The 15,488-nt window shown below is 38.9% G+C and overlaps 1 protein-coding gene across 1 annotated transcript in view; it reads left to right on the forward strand.

Annotated features, from left to right (window-relative positions):
• Positions 1-15,488, forward strand: part of CSMD1 (CUB and Sushi multiple domains 1) — a 1,320,281-nt gene that overhangs the window by 1,092,372 nt on the left and 212,421 nt on the right. The window contains 2 exon segments of the mRNA XM_068415956.1: positions 11,133-11,324; positions 14,140-14,278. Of these exon segments, the coding sequence (XP_068272057.1) occupies positions 11,133-11,324; positions 14,140-14,278 (331 nt within the window).

Consider the following 15,488-nt stretch of genomic DNA (forward strand, 5'->3'; position numbering starts at 1 on the left):
ATTATTTGCATGAGGAAATATATTTGGAGGTTACTTGGTCTCCAAATAATGCCTTTTGCATTTACCTGTTTACTTCATTTTTCTTGATTTTAATGAATGTTGTACCTCCCAAACCACAGGCCCTTTCATCAGCTGTAAGATACCTCATTAAAAGTATGCAAAATGAAGTAAAGGCAAAGAGCAAAATAAATGTTTCTAAAATTTCTGACCAGTATGCTATATAATATGCTGCTTTTCATGTTGTTTGAAAAATATTACATTTTACATTTGTGGAAACAAAGGGGTTTTTTACTCTATTAGGGTTAGCAAACACATTTTATGTTGTATTATCTGATAATATTTATAAGATTCTGCACAAATTTTGAAAGGAGGAAAATATTTAAGCAGTTAGGTTTGTCAATATCTTCTTTGACCTTCAGTGATACCTACAGTAAGTAGGAGACAATTTAATGCTTTAAGGGTGAAGAACTGATTTTGTCATCTTAGTATAATTTCTGATGGGTGCACTCAGTGATCATGCTGGCAATTGCAGTGTACGTCTTACTGGTTTTAATCGGAATTATTGGTGAAGAACTGAATGCCTCAGCTCAAGTAAAGGGAAAACGATATTAAAGTTTCATTCATCTTGCTTGACAAGTGGAGTGTTCTATTAATTTTTTAATTGCAAGGAGTAAAAAATATTATTTAAGGAATATGTTAAAGTAAATGTTAAATTATTTAATCTAAAAATCAGAGTTTGTTTATTTAGTCTCCTTGAGGCAATGGGCAGACCACTGTGGCCTTGATCTGTGAAGCATTTAAACTAATTAATCTACAGCTAAGTGAAGATCTTTGCATGCTTTAGTATTCATCATGTGTTCAAACTGTAGACCAGTTTATAGCAAAGTTGCACAGAATATTGACTTTTCACTACTCTAGTAGTTTGTAACTCAATGAATAGAAGAGTCTTGAGTTGCTTAAATTTTTTTTCTGGTAAACATAGAAGATGTAGATGTTTTATTACAAGTTCTATAAAGGTAACTGCTCAGGTTTTGTGTCTTTGTGTCACTTGAAGGATTTTAAAGTGTTGTATTTATTAATGAGTATATTTTATTTAAATATTAATTACAATCCAAGAAGTAATCTTCATGTGCAGAGTTGCATGGGATTGGAAAACCTTCACTAATCTGGACCTCTTACACATGCAATTTCTGCATTGGATTATGCAATTGGGATCATAGAATCATAGAATGGTTTGGGTTGGAAAGGATCTTAAAGATCATCTAGTTCCAACCGCCCTGCCATTGGCAGGGGCACCTTTCCTCTAGACCAGGTTGCTCAAAGCCCCATCCAACCTGGCTTTAAACACTGACAGGGAGGGGGCATCCACAACTTCCCTGGGCAACTTGTTCCAGTGTCTCACCACCCTCACAATTAAGAATTTCTTCTTAATATCTAATCTAAATCTACCCTCTTTCAGTCTAAAACTGTTAGCCCTCATCCTATAACTACATGCCCTTGTAAAAAGTCCCTCTTCGGCTTTCTTGTAGGCCCTCTTCAGGTACTGGAAGGCTGCTAGAAGGTCTCCCTGGAGCCTTCTCTTCTCCAGGCTGAACAGCCCCAACTCTCTCAGCCTGTCTCCATAGGAGAGGTGCTCCAGCCCTCTCATCATCTTCGTGGCCCTCCAGACGTGTCCTTCTTATGTTGGGGGCCCCAGAGCTGGATGCAGTACTCCAGGTGGGGTCTTCCAAAAGTGGAGTAGAGGGGCAGAATCACCTCCCTCCACCTGCTGGTCACACTTCTTTTGATGCAGCCCAGGATACCGTTGACTTTCTGGGCTGAAAGCGCACATTGCTGGCTCATGTTGAGCTTCTCATTAACCATCACCCCCAAGTCCTTCTCCTCAGGGCTGCTCTCAATCCATTCTCCACCCAGCCTGTATTTGTGCTTGGGATTGCCCCAATCCACATGTGGGACCTTGCACTTGGCCTTTTTGAACTTCATGTGATTTGAACAGGCCCAGCTTTCAAGCCTGTCAAGGTCCCTCTGGATGGCATCCCTTCCCTCCAGTGTGTCAACCACACCACACAGCTTGCTTCATCAGCAAACTTGCTGTAGGGGCGCTCAGTTTCGCTGTCCATGTTGCCGCTGGTCCCAATACCAACCCCTGAAGAGAACACCACTCATCACTGGTCTCCACTTGGTCATTAAGTCATTGACCACAACTCTTTGAGTGCAACCATCCAGCCAATTCCTTATCCACTGAGTGGTCCATCCATCAAGTCCATATATCTCCAATTTGGAGAAAAGGATGTTGTGAGGGACAGTGTCAAATGCTTTGCACAAGTCCAGGTATATGATGTCAGTCACTCTTCCGTTATCCACCAAATTTGTAACCCCATTGTAGAAGGCCACCAAATTTGTCAGGCACGATTTGCCCTTAGTGAAGCCGTGCTGGCTGTCACCCATCACCTCCTTATTTTCCATGTGCCTTAACAGAGTTTCCAGGAGGATCTACTCCATGATCTTGAAGGGCACAGAGGTGAGGCTGACTGGCCTGTAGTAGGGATGAGTGTGTATGACAATGAACATCCACTTGTGGGATCATACAAAGGATGTACATCTGAGACTGCCAGGTCAAATGAACAGCTTAAAGACAAAGCATTAAAGAGCTAACCATCAGCTGGGGAATTTGTTTCACTATGCTGTGAATGTGCTGAGTACTTTCTATACTTTGGACTCTAGAATGCCCTTATTGTATCTGCCTAAAAAAGATGTGCTGTGAAAGGATAGTATGAGGTAGATCAGAAAAATATCACCTATGAATTACTTACTGTGGATTGTAAATGTAATTAGAGGTATTTTTAATGGAAAAATATAACTGACTGAAGCTTACAAATTGTTTGGACACTTCTAAAAGTGCCTTGTCTTGCCCACTCAGCTCAACATGTAGAGCACGAGGGCATGAACTGACAAGAGTGATTATGTTAATTGTAATCAGTCTAATGCTTTTCATTAAAACTTAATTACCATTTAATCATGCATAAAAGGACAAAAAATGGAGTTCACTGTACAAAATTGACCTTTACTCCGGGGGTTAAATACATTTAAACTATGTATTACAAGCCAGGTATGTCAAGCAACTCCTTCTAGTCATGATACAAAAAGTGAACACAAGAAGGGTATAGGCAAATTTGGTATTTGGTTCTTTATTCCAAAGAAACAAAGTTATTGGCAGAAAAAACTTCCTGCCTAAGTTAACCATAAAAAAGAAGTTTTCTAACCTAGCTTAATTCTGTCCTAAGTGTCTAAGGTAAATAGGATAAACTTCCCTATGAAGTTGCCTTTTTCTTTTTATCAGCTATAGGTCTCATTATACAAACATACATTAAATCTCAAACTTCTGGACAGCTAAGAGCAGGTGAAATGGATCCTACCTGTCTTTTCAGAGGTGTCTAGTTTCCTTTGAGATGCCATAAGGTATCCTGGCTAGTCTCCATTGGCCACTCCAGAAGGTCACACACCCATAAGTCCTTGGTCATATCTTCCAGTCCTGTGCAGATACCTTGGATATTGTAAGGCATATCAAATGAGACTAGCCACCTGTGTTGAAGCAAATCTATCTTGCCCTGAATGTCTAATCTTCATCTGCTCTAGACTTCTGAAAGCATTTGGATCCCATGCTAGTGGATGGTCCATTGCTTTTATTGACCTGAAGCTTATTTTATTAAGAGCTTGTTTATATCTAACCATTATTTTTTTTTACTTGTTATTCAACAAAACCAATAGAAGTGACAGATGATAGGAACAGCACCTGACAGTTGCTAGTCATATCATCATTCTTACAGACTCAGTTAGCTTTATTTTGACAATATGTAATAGTAGTTCTATCCTTAGAGTCTAGCCTTTTTTCTTGAACTAAATTCTCAGCTGTTGTAACTTAAGAGAACTTTAACTTTTTCTTAAACTAAATGATGCATTCACAGTTCCTCAGCTGGTTTCATAGATTTTGCTCCTCAGGGCTGTAATACATCAAAGGATTATTCACACTCTTCTTATAATGGAAAAAAACATTTTTGAAAATGTAGCTTTTCTAGAGTCGGACCCATCTGTGCTCATTTTCTATGCCTACCTCTGGTTCTATGGCTTTGTTAATTTCTTTTAGTCATAGTATTCTGTAAGCATACACTTTAATTAACAATATACGTATCTCTGCTTTCATGTGAACAGAAAGGTTATCTTTTTTTTTTTGCTAATACAGAACAACCGGCAAAAAGTTAATAAAGTAGCAAAGATTTTTTTCTCAATTTCTTTGTAATATCTCTACCACAGAATCACAGAATGAGTGGTTAAGGGTTGGAAGGGACCTCTGGAGATCATCTAGTCCAGCCCCCTGCCAAAGCAGGTTCACCTAGAGCATGTTGCACAGGGTCATGTCCAGGTGGGTTTTGAATATCTCCAGGGAAGGAGACTCCACAGCCTCCCTGGGCAGCCTGTTCCAGTGCTCTATCACCCTCAAGCTAAAGAAGTTCCTCCTCATATTCAGATGGAATTTCCCATGTTTCAGCTTGTGCCCATTGCCACTTGTCCTGTCACTGGGCACCACTGAGAAGAATCTGGTCCCCTCCTCTTGACACCCACCCCTAAGGTATTTGTAAGTGTTGATAAGATCCCCCCTCAGTCTTCTCTTTTCCAGGCTGAACAGACACAGCTCTCTCAGCCTCTCCTCATAAGAGAGATGATCCAGTCCTTTGATCATCTTTGTAGCCCTTCGCTGGACTCTCTCCAGTAATTCCTTACCTTTCTTGAACTGGGGGGCCCAGAACTGCACACAGTACTCCAGATGTGGCCTCACCAGGGCCATGTAGAGGGGTAGGATAACCTCCCTTGAACTGTTGGCCACACTCTTCCTAATGCACCCCAGGATACCATTGGCCTTCCTGGCCACAAGGGCACATTGTTGGCTCATGGTGAACTCGTTGTCCACCAGAATACCCAGGTCCTTCTCTGCAGAGCTGCTCTCCAATAGATCATCCCCCATCCTGTACTGTTGCATGGGGTTATTCCTCCCAAGGTGCAGGACTCTACACTTGCCTTTGTTCATCTTAGAAGAAATTCATCTTGTTCATCTTAGAAGAACTTCAGACACTCATTTTATTAAAAGCAAAGATATGAAATGAAGGCATTTGTATAGTTGGTTTAGTACAATTTTGTTTTTTCTGTTGTTTGCTTCCTCTCTCAATATTTTTAAACTTTGCCCTTGAAATAAATGCAGATATAAGCAATGACAAGTAAAGACGCATGACTAAATCCTTAACAACAGAAGTCATCAATTATGATAATAAGAATAAACAACTTATACCAACGAGTTAATTAGAACAATTATTTGGAAATTATTGTGTCTGATGTTGACACATCTGTTGATATCTTACTTCCTCTGACAATAGCTTAAGCATCAATGGTTCTGTGTTTGCTAGTTGCTAATAACACTGGGTTTAATCTGACAAATCTCTTTAAGCAATGATGACTGCTTCTGTTCGGTTTTGTAATTCCATTTGACCATTTGTTTGTCTACAGCAATTCTTACAGTAACTGTGTCACCTATCTTGGACTGTTAGAGTACTGTTGTCTTGTAAATTGTTCTTTTACTGCTGAGATATCTTTTAATCACTTGCCTAATGGCCTGAGCTACTCATTTAAGTAGCATAAGCATTTCCATGACAAAATCTTCATTGCTAGGATTCATCATGCATTTTTTCCAGTTTGATTCACAATTAAATTATCAAGAAAAGGGGGTTGACACAAAAATATATTTTAAAAGTAATCTACACATGCATAATCACATATCTGCCTTACTAACTAAATTTTGAATTCAAAGAAAATGGATTCCATTAAGACATCCCTTTTTAAAATAAATAAAAGGATACAAGACAGAAGAATTCAAGGCTCCTTTTAAAGTCTGTAACCTAATCATTTCAGAGTTCATTCTCTTCTCTTGCCTTCTCTGATGCTATAAATGTGGCATTGCATGCTCACAATAACATAGCATTCCTATCCATATCTAATCCACGGCCTGGACAAGGCATCCTCCGCCCATAGGGCATAGCAGTTCTGCATTTAGTTCCTCTGGAACTAAGCAGAAATGAAGCTTGTAGGTTACTTTGATGGTTATCTCTAAACTTGTGAGCTTTTGTACTTCAAACTTAATGAAAGAGGCTGCATTAGTATTTGGGTTTCTTTTTTCTTTACATTCTTGGACAATACAAGACATATGAATAGGTGGTTGATGCTAATTTGCACAGTTCTTAGTCTCTACATTTATATATATTGCATGAGATACTTTTTAGAAAGCAAACACTATTCTTTCACATTTGGAAATGTTTGTTAGTCTTAAATCACTGCAAATCTTATTTACAGTGTCTCAGCTTTGATATGCCAAAATGCTTCTCAAACCTGTTATGCAAGCTTAATGCACTACAGAGGGGAAGCTTGTGCATTGCCTGAAATTTCTAAGCTTAGCACCTGAAAAGTCTTTCTTTTTATAACTATGTGGAGTAGAAAAAACAGAGTGTCTGCAGCACAACACTACAGCAAATGGCTTACAAGATTGTTTACCACAGACATAGTGAAAACAATATTGATGAAGAGGATGATGTTTTTTTTTTTCTTGAGCCAAAATAGATAACAGTCTAAACTGATAAAAAAAAAAAGAAATATCATAGAATCATAAAAAAGTTTTGGTTGGAAAAGATCTGTAAGATCATGAAGTCCAACCATTAACCTAGCACCGCCAAGTCCACCACTAAACCACTAAACTAAGCACCACATCTACAAGTCTTTTAATACGTTGAGGGATGGTGACTCAACCACTTCCCTGGGCAGCCTGTTCCAATGCTTGATAACCCTTTCAGTGAAGAAGTTTTTCCTAATATCCAGTCTAAACCTCCCCTGGTGCAACTTGAGGCCATTCCCTCTTGTCCTATCACTTCTCACTTAGGAAAATAGACTGACAATCACCTCACTACAACCTCCTTTCAGGTAGTTGTAGAGAGCAATAAGGTCTCCCCTCAGCCTCCTTTTCTCCAGACTAAACAACCCCAGTTCCCTCAGCCACTCCTCATAGGACTTGTGCTCTAGACCCTTCACCAGCTTCGTTGCCCTTCTTTGGACTCACTCCAGCACCTCAATGTATTTCTTGTAGTAAGGGGCTGAATGCAGTATTTGAAGTGTGGCCTCACCAGTGCCAAGTACAGGGGGACAATCACTTCCCTAGTCCTGCTGGCCACACTATTTCTGATACAAGCCACGATGCTGTTGGCCGCCTTGGCCACTTGGGCATGCTGCTGGCTCATATTCAGCTGGCTACCCATCAACACCCCCAGGTCCTTTTCTGCCAGGCAGCTTTCCAGAAACTCTTCCCCAAGCCTGTAGTGCTGCATGGGGATGTTGTGCCCCAAGTGCAGGACCTGACACTTAGCCTTGTTGAACCCCATACAGTTGGTCTCAGCCCATTGTTCCAGCCTGTGCAGATCCCTCTGTGGAACCTTGCTAACCTCAAGCATATCAACACTGTCTCCCAACTTGGTGTCATCTGCAAACTTACGGAGGGTGCACTTGATCCCTTTGTCCAGATCATCGATAAAGATATGAAAGAGAACTGGCCCAAATACTGAGCCCTGTGGAACACCACTTGTAACTGGCCGCCAACTGGATTTAACTCCATTCACCAGAACTCTTTGCGCCCAGCCATCCAGCAAGTTTTTTACCCAGCAAAGTGTATGCCTGTCCAAGCCATGGGCAGCCAGTTTCTTCAGGAGAATGCTGTGGGAAACAGTGTCAAAGGCCTTATTAAAGTCTGTGTAGACAACATCCACAGCCTTTCCCTCATCCAGAAAGTGTCACCTTGTCATAGAAGGAGATCAAGTTAGTCAAGCAGGACCTGCCTTTCATAAACCCATGCTGACTGGGCTTGATTGCCTGGTTATCCTGTATGTGCCATGTGATGGCACTCAAGATGATCTGCTCCATAACCTTCCTCGGCACTGAGGTCAGACTGACAGGCCTGTAGTTCCCCTGATCCTCCTTCTGGCCAGTCCTGTAGATGAGAGTCACATTTTCTGTCCTCCAGTCAACTGGGACCTCCCCAGTCCTGTTAGCCAGGACTGGTGATAAAAGATGGAGAGTGGCTTGGTGAGCACTTCCACCAACTCTCTCAGTATCCTTGGGTGGATCCCATCTGGCCCCATATACTTGTGTGTGTCTAAATGGCATAGCAGGTGGCTAACCATTTCTCCTTGGATTATGGGGGCTTTATTCTGCTCCCTGTCCCTGTCTTCCAGTTCAGGGGGCTGGGTACCTAGAGAACAACTGGTCTTACTTCTAAAGACTGAGGCAAAGAAGGCATTAAGTACCTCAACCATTTCCTCATCCTTTGTCACTATGTTTCCCCCGCACCCAATAAAGGATGGAGATTCTCCTTAGTCTCCTTTTGTTGCTAATGTATTTATAGAAACATTTTTCGTTGTCTTTATAGTGTCCTTCAGGTGTGTCTTCATTTAGCCCACACCCAGGGCTAAACAATAAGCAGTTGTTCTATCACCCAATGTCCCTTCCCCGACCAAGAAAGAGAATTGGGAAAAGGAGGAAGACTCATGGGTTAAAATTTAAATAGGTTTAATAAAATAAGGAAAACAATATCAATGCTAATACAAAAGACAAAAAATTATACTTAGCCCACAGAGTGGGCTAAACAAAGCTCCTGTGTTTGTAGTGTGTTATTTATCATAACCCATGGATATTTTACGGTTTCTGTGATTTGTCTAACTGACCACCTATTTGCTAGAACATACATAAAACCATTCTACCAATCTAAAATATTTTTTTCTCACTTTGCTCATTCTTTTTTCAACCTTTCTGTGTCCTGAAAATTTACAACACAGGAAAAAAAGCGTTTTCCAGTTGTACAACTTGGTAACTCTTTCAGTTTTGCAAATGTTAGTTGCTTTTACTGTTTCTTGTAGTGGTGTACTCTTCCGGTGTGGACGAAAGGAGATGCAGTTACTAATACAGAAAATGGATTACCTGCACATTATGGTCATAAAGGTTGCATAGCAGTGGTAGTGATGGAGCTCTTTTGTCTTATGAAAGCCTTTGGGTTGTACCATTTGAAATGAGCTAACAAAGTAATTTTAATGAAATATTAATGTTTCCTGGGATTGAAACAGAAAAAATGAAAAACACCACCAAAAATAGAGCAGGGAGGATGGACTGTTATCACTAACACACATCATTTGTAGGAGGTATGGAAGAGACTGTGCCCTTCTATTTAAAACAATAGAAACTGATTATCAAGCATAAAGAAATAATATTTTATGTTCTTCATCTTTTTTGGACTGTAATTTATAATGCTATCATAAAATCCAAGTAGTTGTGCTATATACTGCTCAAAATATAGAAAGTCATAGTCACTGCTTTCCCAGAGAGCGTGGAGACTGGTACAGCCAAGTATGACAAGTAACAATAACATTAGCTCACCAGCCAACAAAGTGGTAAAAAACAGTTTTAACAATGGCATATATGCTTTTAATAAATTACATCGTTTTTTCTCTGAATACTCATTGGTCTGATCATGTCTTACAGACATCAGAGCAAAATTACACCTTGAAAAGGCATCACATGTAGAATCGAGATGGTTATGAATCAGTTTAAGAATGAATCAGTTGTCTGATGTGTGAGCACACAAGAAAGTATAGAGTTCATATTAGAAAAAAAGACAATAATTTAATATTGATATTTCACATTTTTCAAGGATTATTGTTTGCAGTACCAGAGATGAGCAGAAGGGTGTAGTGCAGCATTTTTTTTAAATAGTCTTTGGTCTAGACTTACTGGTAGATACACACCAATATCATTAATCGCAATTGTGACACTGGGTTTGTGACACTTATTTTGGCTTTTGCTCACAGTTGTGTTAATTTCTTTGAAAAAGATGTGTTTGGGTGGAGCAGCACGGAGTGGTAGGAAACAGAATGCAATTCAGTGATTCAGGGACAGTAGCCTGCAGAGATGGGACCTCCTTTCCTTGGGAAGACTGCAACGTCTACTGCAACTCGGGGTGTTGAATACCTGAAGCCAGTAAAAGAGACCTGGCATCTTCCACAAATCCATAGTGGATGTAGATTTGTGTATCCACTTTCTGGATGATTACTTGCTTTGAGTCATACCTTACTGATTGTTCTGCTCAGTTTAACATTGTTTTTTAAATTAATTTATTTTTTTACAAGGCAAAGTCCATATCCAAATTCAGGAGATTGAACATAGGTGAGATACATTGCTTAGATTCAGTTTGAGAGTATTCTAAGAGAGTTGTTGCGTGCCCCTGAGATGGGAACTTCAGGGTTACATAAAACTACAGTTTGATTCATCCAGCTGGGTAAACATAGCATTTTCATGTTGCAGGATATTAAGACTATAGAACAATGTTATTTATATTATGATACTGACCCTATTGCGGAGAAGGCATCAAAGTGCATAAATAAATTTGTTTTGATAACCAGAACATTAAAGTGAGAAAAGGATTTACTAGCTCTTTTGATGTATTAACTGGACAAAAAAAAAAAAAAAGTAAAAAAAAAAAAAAAACAAAAAACACAGCCAGCTTGTGTTTATTTCCTCTCAGGCCATATTTTATACTAAGGAAACTGGCAGAAAGCCAACATAATCATGATGTATCTCAGTGGGCAGATTCTCATAAAAATAAAGAAACAAAATCATAGAATCATAGAGTTGTTTCGGTTGGGAGGGACCTTAAAGATCATCTAGTTCCAACCCCACTGCCACAGGCAGGGACACCTTTCCACTAGACCAGGTTGCTCAAAACCTCTTCCAGTCTGGCCTTAAACACTGCCAGGCTGGGGGCATCCACAGCTTTTCTGCGCAACCTGTTCCAGTGTCTCACTACCCTCACAGTAAAGAATTTCTTCCTAATATCTAATCTAAATCTACCCTCTTTCAGTTTAAATACCTTTCTGTATTAACTAATGAGTAAATAATATTGCCTCTGGTTGGAAAGGTCACGTAAAAATACTGTGCTTTTTAATTACCGATGTTTCGTATCTATGCCTTAAAGTTTTTATTTCATCATTCCCTTACAGCTTCTATTGCATCAACCTGTAATGATCCAGGGACACCGCAGAACGGCACTAGATACGGAGACAGCAGAGAGCCTGGAGACACTACCACCTTTCAGTGTGACCCTGGCTATCAACTTCAAGGACAGGCCAAAATTACATGTGTACAACTGAATAACCGATTCTTCTGGCAACCTGATCCTCCTACATGCAGAGGTAATAAGATGTAATGTTAGTCTCTTTGAGATTAATACAGATCAGATTTCTTGTTCAACTAGTGATCATATGATGCTCATGCTGGAGTGGTGCTCTTTACAGAAACCAGTTATTTCATACTTAGGGTTACTGACAGTCTCATTCTCAAGATTAACACTATTTCTGGATGTCATTTTCTCACTCTATTATATTCTTTAAACTTCATACAAGTTTAAAATTGATTGATAAAGTCTAATAGAAATAATTAAATGGAAGAGGTGATTTGGATAGAAAAACAATTTCTCGTTTAAATAGTCTCATTAGAATGGTCTTTATATAATAATTCAGTTACATAAACTGCGGCCCATTGTTTATTCTGAAAATTTTCTGAATTCTTTTATAGATTAAATACCTAAAAAGCTAAAGATATTTTTTCTGAAGCAGGGTGCCTGTTGGTAAAGGTAGATGCAGAGAAGGGGTCCAAGTAACAATACTGTTGAAAGAAATGACATATATTTCCATAACACCAGGAGAGGGTAGGAGATTTTCTTTCTTTCACTTCACAAATTCATAGAATCATAGAATGGTTTTGGTTGGAAGGGACCTTAAAGATCATCTCATTCCAATCCCCCTGCCACAGACAGGGACACCTTTCCTCTAGACCAGATTGCTCAAAGCCTCATCCAACCTGGCCTTAAACACTGCTAGGGAGGGGGCATCCACAGCTTCTCTGGGCAACCTGTTCCAGTGTCTCACCACCCTCACAGTAAAGAATTTCTTCCTAATATCTAATCTAAATCTACCCTCTTTCAGTTGAAAACCCTTCCCCCTCGTCCTGTCACTACTTGTCCTTGTAAAAAGCTCCTCTTCTGCTTTCCTATAAGCCCCCTTCAGATACTGGAAGGCTGCTATGAGGTTTCCCTGGAGCCTTCTCTTCTCCAGGCTGAACAGCCCCAACTCTCTCAGCCTCTCTTCATAGGAGAGGTGCTCCAGCCCTCTGATCATCTTCGTGGCCCTCCTCTGGACTCAATCCAACAGCTCCATGTCCTTCTTCTGTTGGGGGCCCCAGAGCTGAATGCAGTACTCCAGGTGGGGTCTCACGAGAGCGGAGTAAAGCGGCAGAATCACCTCCCTCGACCTACTGGCCACGCTTCTTTTGATGCAGCCCGGGATAGGGTTGGCCTTCTGGGCTGCAAGTGCATAGTGCCGGCTCATGTTGAGCTTCTCATCAACCATCACCCCCAAAATATTTAAATTAAAATTAAAATTAAAAGATAGCTGGTACCTAAAGGTCTAGAAGATTCATACTCTTTCTGTAAATACCAATTATAATCACTCCATATTTCTTTACAGTGTAGTAAAAAGAAAGCAAAACACAAAAGAAAGAAGGAAATAAGAAAGGAAGGAAAGATTATCTTTGGGCAAAAAGTACATGCATATTATTATTCTTCCATATACTCAAGGTGACTTTGAAGGGGAAAGCAGATTAATCTTTACTGTAGGCATGACAATATTAGAAACCTTAAGGGTTCTGTAAAGCCATTATATGTCATTTTAAAAATTACCATAAAGTCTTTATTTCAGTATGCTGACTTATAAGTGAAAAATTATTTATATTTAGCAATGGTACTACTCACCACTCTGAACATTGTGCAACTTCCATTACTGATTGTTTAAAGTTTTCTACTCTATTTGTACTTTATAACTTAGTTCATTGTTATCTCAGGTTGAATCATCAGCACACATAAGGAACATGTGAAACATTTCCTGGAACTGTTATTTGTGAATAAAACCAAAAAAAAATACAAAAAAACCCCACACCCTGCATCAAAAATAATGACTAAAATACCAAAACTACAGACACAAAAACCCCCAGAAGCATAAATATACTAAATGTTTAAATAAATAAACAAATAAATAATGGAGGGGAAAAAAAAAGTTTAGTTTCTTTTCATAAATACCACAAGGCGAATGTCTTCGTTAACGTTTTCATTTGGGTAAGGAGCATCATTTTCAAGTAAATTTTCTTGCTCACACTTTAGTTCATGATTTTGAATTTTCTTGGAGTTTTAAATGAAACTAAACTGCAAGATGTGTTCTATGAGTGCATCTGATATACTCCAACTACTAGTGAGCATTCAGTCTGTTGTACCAGACTAGAAATGGCCTGAAAAAAATCCTTGTTTAAAATGTTTAATTCAGATTCCAAATCCTTAGTACCAACTGTTTTGCACTACAAATGTATTCCTATCAGCTGTGTGACTTGGTAATGTAGACGCAGTCCGTGTTGACTACTGTACTTTTTAGTTAGAATTCTATGTGATTATCATCTTCGGAAGTTGGATTTCTTATCTGTTTAAAAGTAACATTCAATTTATGGATGTATTCAATTTTTTATTTGAGTAATACCTTTACTGAGTGAATCAAACTGTTTTATGTTACCTCTATGGTCAAAAGAAACTGCGTCCTGAATCCTGCTATTGAGCTTTTGCAGTTCTTAACGCACTTCCAGCACATAAGAAGTCCTCCAGCTTGATAGAGATAGGATTAAGTAACAGCAAGAATATTCAGGACTTCCTATTTAACTTCATATTTTTATTCCTTTAAAAAGAGCTTTTCTCGTGCTTCTTTTGAATATGAATAGAGCTCACTTTTTTTAAGGAAAATAGAAAAATATTTGCTAGCTGGAAGTGGGAAAGCTCTGGGTTTGGTTTTTTTTTTTAATTATTATTATTTTTGGTAAATGTAGAAATCAATTTACTCCTATTTAACAGCTAATATATTCTCTTGAATTTAACATGTGACCATATTCCTATTTCTTTTTACATTGTGACAGCTGCATGTGGAGGAAACCTGACAGGCCCAGCAGGAGTTATTTTATCACCTAACTATCCACAGCCTTATCCTCCTGGGAAAGAATGTGACTGGAGAATAAAAGTAAACCCTGACTTTGTCATTGCCTTGATATTCAAAAGGTACCATTTCTAGATGAATGCCTCTGTTTAACAGGATTTTAAATGTCATCTAAAAATTGCATCATTTATCACTTTTTAAAGCTTCTAATTATATTCTCTGGCTAAGTCCTGGAGCATACATCTGATATGTGCTATATCATTTCTTCCAAATAATATAAAAGAAAATAATATAGTTCCATGGCACTTTTGATATCAAATATATTCCTGAGCAACAAAACTTTCTGTGACCTATGAAATAAAAAACTTTGAAAAACAATGTCAATTTGTAGAAATGCTTGATTTAAGTTGTACCTTATAGTAGAGACTTGAACTGTAGTGGAAACTGTCTAACTCAGTTTTTAAAGGTTTTTACAAATAAAGGCTAAATACACTTTTCTTGGAGTATATAGATCAGGAAAAAAAACATTGGTCTACTTAGTCAGGAGATAAAAGATGTCTAGATAATGTTGTCTCATAATTTTAAAAAAATATATTCGATGTTCCTTCATCAATCTATACTTGTTGCATAGATTTTAACACAAATTTAAGTTCAGAGATATAGTCATATTCATGTGTTCAGTTTATCATTTCTATTTGAATCAAGCCTATATAATGTTACGACCTGGTCGCAACTAGTTCGTAAATACTTTGGGGTAAATTAAGGTGAAAAAACACCAAATAACTGGTATGGAATTAAGAAAAAATTATTAATACAGGGAAAGTAGCATGGTCATAAGTGTCTTGAGTTTCTAAAGGCATTGAGAAAAGAGAGAAAAGGAAAAGGAAAAAGAGAAGGAGGATAGAGACTATGAGAGAGAGGAAAAGATATATCACCACCTCTCGATCCAGCGATGTAAGTTTTTTTAGAGTTGGTCCTCTGGTAAATCGCTTGCAGGATGGATCCTCAGGTGGCGGGCGGGGAGTGCAGGCCAACATCCCAATGGAGAAGTTCTAAATACTTTAGGTCATTTGCATGCGAGATAGGAAAGGGTGGTAACATCCCTCTTATCTCCCCCCTCCACTCACTTCTCATTCTAATTGGGATGCCTGCGCATTTGTAGTCTTAGATTTTTCTCAAAATGAGTTGGTGGTTCCCCCAAGTAGAGTCTGGTAGTCGTGATCCCCCCTAGCTGTGGTGTCTGCTGTATGACCCTGCTCCTGTGCAAGCGTGGTTGATGCCTTCATGTTACAAAGATGTTGCACATGTAGGCTGACCCCAAGGAAAAGATAC

This window comes from Nyctibius grandis, chromosome 1 (genome assembly GCF_013368605.1).
Source record: "Nyctibius grandis isolate bNycGra1 chromosome 1, bNycGra1.pri, whole genome shotgun sequence".
NCBI classification, from domain to species: Eukaryota; Metazoa; Chordata; class Aves; order Nyctibiiformes; family Nyctibiidae; genus Nyctibius; species Nyctibius grandis.